Source organism: Oncorhynchus keta, unplaced genomic scaffold (assembly GCF_023373465.1).
Source record: "Oncorhynchus keta strain PuntledgeMale-10-30-2019 unplaced genomic scaffold, Oket_V2 Un_contig_358_pilon_pilon, whole genome shotgun sequence".
NCBI lineage: Eukaryota > Metazoa > Chordata > Actinopteri > Salmoniformes > Salmonidae > Oncorhynchus > Oncorhynchus keta.
The window spans coordinates 1-9769 of record NW_026287326.1 but is presented as its reverse complement, the minus strand read 5'-3'; the positions used below and the strand labels follow the sequence as shown (position 1 = coordinate 9769).

At 45.3% G+C, this 9769-nt stretch overlaps 1 protein-coding gene and 1 long non-coding RNA gene across 13 annotated transcripts; both read right to left on the bottom strand.

The window, feature by feature from the left end:
* Positions 1 to 596: 596 nt before the first annotated feature.
* LOC127924043 (forkhead box protein K1-like) lies at positions 597 to 5214 on the bottom strand. Its single transcript, XM_052508382.1, has 4 exons — positions 5051 to 5214; positions 3199 to 3483; positions 1019 to 1192; positions 597 to 853 (listed from the first exon to the last, which is right to left on the bottom strand). The coding sequence occupies exons 2-4, from the start codon at positions 3452 to 3454 to the stop codon at positions 612 to 614; spliced, it is 672 nt and encodes a 223-aa protein (XP_052364342.1). The 5' UTR covers positions 3455 to 3483; positions 5051 to 5214; the 3' UTR covers positions 597 to 611.
* A 489-nt stretch (positions 5215 to 5703) lies between these two features.
* On the bottom strand, positions 5704 to 9309 carry LOC127924045 (uncharacterized). 12 transcript variants are annotated; one of them, XR_008116603.1, is made up of 5 exons: positions 8542 to 8666; positions 8085 to 8336; positions 7710 to 7963; positions 6805 to 7396; positions 5704 to 6722 (listed from the first exon to the last, which is right to left on the bottom strand). It is a non-coding gene; the product is annotated as an uncharacterized LOC127924045 (long non-coding RNA). The 12 variants fall into 12 exon arrangements; XR_008116609.1 differs by having other exon boundaries at positions 5704 to 6638; XR_008116610.1 differs by having other exon boundaries at positions 5704 to 6554.
* Between the last annotated feature and the right edge of the window lie 460 nt (positions 9310 to 9769).

Here is a 9769-nt window from a genome sequence, read left to right as displayed (position 1 = left end):
GGGAGTAGGGCTCTGGTCTGAGGCAGTACACTATGTTGGGAGTAGGGCTCTGGTCTGAGGCAGTACACTATGTTGGGAGTAGGGCTCTGGTCTGAGGCAGTACACTATGTTGGGAGTAGGGCTCTGGTCTGAGGCAGTACACTATGTTGGGAGTAGGGCTCTGGTCTGAGGCAGTACACTATGTTGGGAGTAGGGCTCTGGTCTGAAGCAGTACACTATGTTGGGAGTAGGGCTCTGGTCTGAGGCAGTACACTATGTTGGGAGTAGGGCTCTGGTCTGAGGCAGTACACTATGTTGGGAGTAGGGCTCTGGTCTGAGGCAGTACACTATGTTGGGAGTAGGGCTCTGGTCTGAGGCAGTACACTATGTTGGGAGTAGGGCTCTGGTCTAAAACAGTATGGGACACAAGCCTTTATCTACTAGGTGACACCTGGGGACCAGAGGAGTGAACAGGGGGACCCAGGGGTCAGAGGGTGAACCAGCAGACACTGGGACCCAGGGGTCAGAGGGGTGAACCAGCAGACACTGGGACCCAGGGGTCAGACTGGTGAGATGGTTCACCCAGAGAGGCTCCTCCTCCTCCTCCTCCTCCTCCTCCTCTAGACACCAGGTCAGGGGTTAGAGTTCAGCAGTTCTACATTCTGTTGTCGTGTGGCTGAGAACTCATGGCCACGATGACTGGCTGCTGAATGGGGAGGAGCCGCCTCGTCCTCCTCCATCTTAGGCCTCTTAGCCTGGGGGTCGCCTGGCACCTCCGGCCCAACATCAGGCCCCGCGCTGGGCTGTCTGCTCACCAGGACTGGGGGGGAGCTGGAGGCCTGGGCTGCCAGGATCTGGAGAGGACTGGTCAGAGCTGGGGATGGGGATGGGAGGGAGGGGAGGTGAGGAAGAGGAAAGAGGAAGGACAGAGTCAATACAACACCATAATGAGACATAACTCACCATGCATCAAATCAAATTAACATACCAACCATCTCAACAAAAAAAACAACAACACCGGTTGCTAAGGTAGCCGTACCGTAAGCGTTGGCGACGCCGGTAGCCGCGGCGACGGCGGCGGTGTGTTTGCCGTTCTGAGTGACAGGGCGGACAGGAAGTTGGTGCAGCCCCAGAGATAGGCCACGCCCCTCTGCCCCCTGTTGAGCTCCCTCCAACGACTGGATCACTCGCTCCCTGTTCTGCTGCTGCGAGTCTGGGGGAGAAATGTATTAATATAATTAATAATAATAATAATAATAATATAATAATTAATTAATTAATATTAACACCGATATAAAACATGTAAAGTGTTTTGTTGAAGCTGAAATAAAAGATCCCAGAAGATACGTACAAAAATGATGATTTCTATAAAATTTTGTGCACGAATTTGTTTACGTCACCTGTTAGTGAGCATCTCTCCTTGTATCGAGATAATCCATCCACCCGACAGGTGTGGCATGTCAAGGAGCCGATTAAAACGGCATGATCATTACACAGGTGCACCTTGTGCTGGGGACACTAAAAGGCCCCTCTAAAATGTGCAGTTTTTTTTGTGTGTCACACATCACATCGCAACGCAAACAGGCGTCTCAAGTTGAGGGAGCGTGGAATCGGCATGCTGACTGCAGGGAATGTCCGCCAGAGAATTGAATGTTCATTTCTCTACCATGAGCCACCTCCAACGTGATGAAGCCAAAAATGGCCACTGGCCTCGCTGGAGAAGCAGTCACCTCATGTTTCAGCATGATAATGTACCAGAGCCCCATGTTGCAAGGATCTGTACACAGTTCCTGGAAGATGAAAATGTCCCAGTTCTTCCACGGCCTGCAGACTCACCTTCATTTTTTAAAAAATGTTAAAGTGACATATCTGTGTCTTTGTTCCCAGTCATGTGAAATCCATAGATTAGATTAATTTATTTCAGATGGACTAATTTCCTTATATGAACTGTAACTTGAGTAAAATCTTGGAAATTGTTGCATATATATATATAAACCCAGTTTATTTATTTTTTTCAAATGACTTCAGTGCCTATAAAGAATGATCCTTCCGCAGGTTCACCTACGGAAACCTTGATACGACTTTTACTTCCTCTAGATAGTCAAGTTTGATCGTCTTCTCGGCGCTATATTATATATATATATATATATCACATGTATACATATATACGTATATACACATATTTTTAATTTTAATTTTACCTTTATTTAACCAGGCAAGTCAGGCAAGAACATATTCTTATTTTCAATGACGGCCTGGGAACAGTGGGTTAACTGCCTGTTCAGGGGCAGAACGACAGAACGATATATACATATACATACATATATATATATACACATATACATACACCTCTCTCATGGGGAGAAATATATCGGAAATTGCTTTATTATTTTTATTTTTTCTTATCACTTATTTTTCTTAAAAACTGCATTGTTAGTCAGCGTAAGGTCTACTACACCTGTTGTATTCGGTGACTGTGACAAATACAATTTGATTTGACATGTCTGGGTGAGAGATATGTAGAACACACAGTATTCAGATTCACTCACATTTGCTTTCTCATTATGGGGCATTGTGTGGCGATTGAGTATTTTTGTAATATATATATATATATATACATCTTTTAAAAATAAGTGATACAATTGATCACGAGGCGATGTCAATTCTATAGGTGTCCTTCTTGAAATACTGTCCTACAGTATTCCATTTTCAGTGATCAGATTTTCCTGCACTTTTCGATGAAACGCACGTTCTGTTATAGTCACAGCCGTGATTTAACCAGTTTTAGAAACGTCTGAGTGTTTTCTATCCACACATACTAATCATATGCATATACTATATTCCTGGCATGAATAGCAGGGCGCTGAAATGTTGCGCGATTTTTAACAAAAAGCTGCTTAAATTCTCGACATCCCTAACAAGAATAAGGATGTAATATAAAATGTTGAAAAATTCAAGGGAGCCTGAAAACTTTCCCAGAAGGCACCGTTTATACACAGTATGCATCTGATCCATAAGGAACCCTATAAACCTTCAGCACAATACACTCGTGGAGATTTCAAAGGATTTGATTGGTGTAAGCAATATGGTTCCATTTCTACCTAGCCTATCAGAGGGCGAGGTAGAACTATTGCCATATTACTAATCACTGGTCAAATCCTCTCAGATTGTAGGGTCTAGGAGGGTTCATTTGGGATTGGGGTCACAATCCAGCCGTACCTCTCTGCTCGCCGGTGCCCTCTGCTCCCTGCTGGCCAGCGCCGGTATTACCACGACTCTGGCCCCCGCCGGGGGTGAGGATGTACCCGTTTGGGGGGTGGGAGGCCGTAGCCGTGGTGACCAGACGGAGCATGGTGAGGGTGTTGGGTGGGCTCTGCAGCATGTGGAGGGTCTGTCCCCCAGCGACTCCGGGGCCCGAGAACAAGGCCAGGGGTTTACCCATCCCCGAGGGCAGGGGGTGGGGCGGGGCGGCCATGATCACAGGCTGGCCATGTACTGGAGAACCTGGGGGGGGGACACACACAAACACTGTCTTTAGTTGTCTGAGCATCTGTAGATGCCTTCCTACCTGGGGAGCTCTGTATCTAGTGAGGACAGGTTATGGTGTAGATGTGTCTCTACCTGGGGAGCTCTGTATCTAGTGAGGACAGGTTATGGTGTAGATGTGTCTCTACCTGGGAGCTCTGTATCTAGTGAGGACAGGTTATGGTGTAGATGTGTCCTACCTGGGGAGCTCTGTATCTAGTGAGGACAGGTTATGGTGTAGATGTGTCTCTACCTGGGGAGCTCTGTATCTAGTGAGGACAGGTTATGGTGTAGATGTGTCTCTACCTGGGGAGCTCTGTATCTAGTGAGGACAGGTTATGGTGTAGATGTGTCTCTACCTGGGGAGCTCTGTATCTAGTGAGGAGGACAGGTTATGGTGTAGATGTGTCTCTACCTGGGGAGCTCTGTATCTAGTGAGGACAGGTTATGGTGTAGATGTGTCTCTACCTGGGGAGCTCTGTATCTAGTGAGGACAGGTTATGGTGTAGATGTGTCTCTACCTGGGGAGCTCTGTATCTAGTGAGGACAGGTTATGGTGTAGATGTGTCTCTACCTGGGGAGCTCTGTATCTAGTGAGGAGGACAGGTTATGGTGTAGATGTGTCTCTACCTGGGGAGCTCTGTATCTAGTGAGGACAGGTTATGGTGTAGATGTGTCTCTACCTGGGGAGCTCTGTATCTAGTGAGGACAGGTTATGGTGTAGATGTGTCTCTACCTGGGGAGCTCTGTATCTAGTGAGGAGGACAGGTTATGGTGTAGATGTGTCTCTACCTGGGGAGCTCTGTATCTAGTGAGGAGGACAGGTTATGGTGTAGATGTGTCTCTACCTGGGGAGCTCTGTATCTAGTGAGGAGGACAGGTTATGGTGTAGATGTGTCTCTACCTGGGGAGCTCTGTATCTAGTGAGGACAGGTTATAGTGTAGATGTGTCTCTACCTGGGGAGCTCTGTATCTAGTGAGGACAGGTTATGGTGTAGATGTGTCTCTACCTGGGGAGCTCTGTATCTAGTGAGGACAGGTTATGGTGTAGATGTGTCCCTACCTGGGGAGCTCTGTATCTAGTGAGGACAGGTTATGGTGTAGATGTGTCTCTACCTGGGGAGCTCTGTATCTAGTGAGGACAGGTTATGGTGTAGATGTGTCTCTACCTGGGGAGCTCTGTATCTAGTGAGGACAGGTTATGGTGTAGATGTGTCTCTACCTGGGGAGCTCTGTATCTAGTGAGGAGGACAGGTTATGGTGTAGATGTGTCTCTACCTGGGGAGCTCTGTATCTAGTGAGGACAGGTTATGGTGTAGATGCCTTCCTACCTGGGGAGCTCTGTATCTAGTGAGGACAGGTTATGGTGTAGATGTGTCTCTACCTGGGGAGCTCTGTATCTAGTGAGGAGGACAGGTTATGGTGTAGATGTGTCCCTACCTGGGGAGCTCTGTATCTAGTGAGGACAGGTTATGGTGTAGATGTGTCTCTACCTGGGGAGCTCTGTATCTAGTGAGGACAGGTTATGGTGTAGATGCCTTCCTACCTGGGGCGCTCTGTGTATATCTGTACTCTGGTACGGAGGCCAGTTTGTGAGCGAGGTCGTGGTGGTGAGACAGCGGAGATCCCTCTCTAGAGAGACACTCTGGGGTCTGAAGACCACTGGAGGGAGGGGAGAGGAGACCCTGGTGGGTGGGGGAGGCTGGGGCACTCCTTAGAGAGGGGAATGGTTAGGGCATTAACACACTGCAAACACAACACCCTCCAGCGAAACACGACCCCTCCAGCGAAACACGACCCCTCCAGCGAAACACGACCCCCTCCAGCGAAACACGACCCCCTCCAGCGAAACCCCCTCCAGCGAAACACGACCCTCCAGCGAAACACACCACCCTCTCCTCTCAGACTGAGAATGGGACTTTTCACAAGGTGAGCGAACACACACTCCAGGATTGTTTTCAGACACACACCTTACTGAGAGAGAGACTTACTGTGTTCTATCCAATCACACCTTACTGAGAGAGAGACTTACTGTGTTCTATCCAATCACACCTTACTGAGAGAGAGACTTACTGTGTTCTATCCAATCACACCTTACTGAGAGAGAGAGACTTACTGTGTTCTATCCAATCACACCTTACTGAGAGAGAGAGACTTACTGTGTTCTATCTAATCACACCTTACTGAGAGAGAGAGACTTACTGTGTTCTATCTAATCACACCTTACTGAGAGAGAGAGACTTACTGTGTTCTATCTAATCACACCTTACTGAGAGAGAGACTTACTGTGTTCTATCCAATCACACCTTACTGAGAGAGAGAGAGACTTACTGTGTTCTATCTAATCACACCTTACTGAGAGAGAGACTTACTGTGTTCTATCCAATCACACCTTACTGAGAGAGAGACTTACTGTGTTCTATCCAATCACACCTTACTGAGAGAGACTTACTGTGTTCTATCCAATCACACCTTACTGAGAGAGAGACTTACTGTGTTCTATCCAATCACACCTTACTGAGAGAGAGAGACTTACTGTGTTCTATCCAATCACACCTTACTGAGAGAGAGACTTACTGTGTTCTATCCAATCACACCTTACTGAGAGAGACTTACTGTGTTCTATCCAATCACACCTTACTGAGAGAGACTTACTGTGTTCTATCCAATCACACCTTACTGAGAGAGAGAGACTTACTGTGTTCTATCCAATCACACCTTACTGAGAGAGAGACTTACTGTGTTCTATCCAATCACACCTTACTGAGAGAGAGACTTACTGTGTTCTATCCAATCACACCTTACTGAGAGAGAGACTTACTGTGTTCTATCCAATCACACCTTACTGAGAGAGAGACTTACTGTGTTCTATCCAATCACACCTTACTGAGAGAGAGAGACTTACTGTGTTCTATCCAATCACACCTTACTGAGAGAGAGACTTACTGTGTTCTATCCAATCACACCTTACTGAGAGAGAGACTTACTGTGTTCTATCCAATCACACCTTACTGAGAGAGAGAGACTTACTGTGTTCTATCCAATCACACCTTACTGAGAGAGAGACTTACTGTGTTCTATCCAATCACACCTTACTGAGAGAGAGAGACTTACTGTGTTCTATCCAATCACACCTTACTGAGAGAGAGACTTACTGTGTTCTATCCAATCACACCTTACTGAGAGAGAGAGACTTACTGTGTTCTATCCAATCACACCTTACTGAGAGAGAGACTTACTGTGTTCTATCCAATCACACCTTACTGAGAGAGAGACTTACTGTGTTCTATCCAATCACACCTTACTGAGAGAGAGAGAGACTTACTGTGTTCTATCCAATCACACCTTACTGAGAGAGAGAGACTTACTGTGTTCTATCCAATCACACCTTACTGAGAGAGAGACTTACTGTGTTCTATCCAATCACACCTTACTGAGAGAGAGACTTACTGTGTTCTATCCAATCACACCTTACTGAGAGAGAGAGAGACTTACTGTGTTCTATCCAATCACACCTTACTGAGAGAGAGACTTACTGTGTTCTATCCAATCACACCTTACTGAGAGAGAGACTTACTGTGTTCTATCCAATCACACCTTACTGAGAGAGAGACTTACTGTGTTCTATCCAATCACACCTTACTGAGAGAGAGACTTACTGTGTTCTATCCAATCACACCTTACTGAGAGAGAGACTTACTGTGTTCTATCCAATCACACCTTACTGAGAGAGAGAGACTTACTGTGTTCTATCCAATCACACCTTACTGAGAGAGAGAGACTTACTGTGTTCTATCCAATCACACCTTACTGAGAGAGAGAGACTTACTGTGTTCTATCCAATCACACCTTACTGAGAGAGAGAGACTTACTGTGTTCTATCCAATCACACCTTACTGAGAGAGAGAGACTTACTGTGTTAGATGCAAGTGGCTGTTCCACTGGTTGTCATAAGGTGTATGCACCAATTTGTACGCTCTGGATAAGAGCGTCTGCTAAATGACTTAAATGTAAATGTAAATGTGTTCTATCCAATCACACCTTACTGAGAGAGAGAGTTACTGTGTTCTATCCAATCACACCTTACTGAGAGAGAGAGACTTACTGTGTTCTATCCAATCACACCTTACTGAGAGAGAGACTTACTGTGTTCTATCCAATCACACCTTACTGAGAGAGACTTACTGTGTTCTATCCAATCACACCTTACTGAGAGAGAGAGACTTACTGTGTTCTATCCAATCACACCTTACTGAGAGAGAGACTTACTGTGTTCTATCCAATCACACCTTACTGAGAGAGAGAGACTTACTGTGTTCTATCCAATCACACCTTACTGAGAGAGAGACTTACTGTGTTCTATCCAATCACACCTTACTGAGAGAGAGAGACTTACTGTGTTCTATCCAATCACACCTTACTGAGAGAGAGAGACTTACTGTGTTCTATCCAATCACACCTTACTGAGAGAGAGACTTACTGTGTTCTATCCAATCACACCTTACTGAGAGAGAGACTTACTGTGTTCTATCCAATCACCTTACTGAGAGAGAGACTTACTGTGTTCTATCCAATCACACCTTACTGAGAGAGAGAGACTTACTGTGTTCTATCCAATCACACCTTACTGAGAGAGAGACTTACTGTGTTCTATCCAATCACACCTTACTGAGAGAGAGACTTACTGTGTTCTATCCAATCACACCTTACTGAGAGAGAGACTTACTGTGTTCTATCCAATCACACCTTACTGAGAGAGAGAGACTTACTGTGTTCTATCCAATCACACCTTACTGAGAGAGAGAGACTTACTGTGTTCTATCCAATCACACCTTACTGAGAGAGAGACTTACTGTGTTCTATCCAATCACACCTTACTGAGAGAGACTTACTGTGTTCTATCCAATCACACCTTACTGAGAGAGAGACTTACTGTGTTCTATCCAATCACACCTTACTGAGAGAGAGACTTACTGTGTTCTATCCAATCACACCTTACTGAGAGAGAGAGACTTACTGTGTTCTATCCAATCACACCTTACTGAGAGAGAGAGACTTACTGTGTTCTATCCAATCACACCTTACTGAGAGAGAGACTTACTGTGTTCTATCCAATCACACCTTACTGAGAGAGAGACTTACTGTGTTCTATCCAATCACACCTCACTGAGAGAGAGACTTACTGTGTTCTATCCAATCACACCTTACTGAGAGAGAGACTTACTGTGTTCTATCCAATCACACCTTACTGAGAGAGAGACTTACTGTGTTCTATCCAGTCACACCTTACTGAGAGAGAGACTTACTGTGTTCTATCCAATCACACCTTACTGAGAGAGAGAGAGACTTACTGTGTTCTATCCAATCACACCTTACTGAGAGAGAGACTTACTGTGTTCTATCCAATCACACCTTACTGAGAGAGAGACTTACTGTGTTCTATCCAATCACACCTTACTGAGAGAGAGAGACTTACTGTGTTCTATCCAATCACACCTTACTGAGAGAGAGACTTACTGTGTTCTATCTAATCACACCTTACTGAGAGAGAGACTTACTGTGTTCTATCTAATCACACCTTACTGAGAGAGAGACTTACTGTGTTCTATCTAATCACACCTTACTGAGAGAGAGAGACTTACTGTGTTCTATCCAATCACACCTTACTGAGAGACTTACTGTGTTCTATCCAATCACACCTTACTGAGAGAGAGACTTACTGTGTTCTATCCAATCACACCTTACTGAGAGAGAGAGAGACTTACTGTGTTCTATCCAATCACACCTTACTGAGAGAGAGACTTACTGTGTTCTATCCAATCACACCTTACTGAGAGAGAGACTTACTTTGTTCTATCCAATCAAACGAGAGCAGAGAGAGGAGAGAGGACAGAAGGGAGTTAAGTAGAAAGAAGGATTATAACTTACTGACAGAGGGAGTTAAACAGAGGCAGAAACAGACAGATTATAACTGTTTAACTGACAGAGGACAGAGGGAGTTAAACAGAGGCAGAAGCAGACAGATTATAACTGTTTAACTGACAGAGGACACAGGGAGTTAAACAGAGGCAGAAGCAGACAGATTATAACTGTTTAACTGACAGAGGACAGAGGGAGTTAAACAGAGGCAGAAGCAGACAGATTATAACTGTTTAACTGACAGAGGAGGCAGAAGGGAGGTTAAACTGACAGGGAGGCAGAAGCAGACAGATTATAACTGTTTAACTGACAGAGGACAGAGGAGTTAAACAGAGGCAGAAGCAGA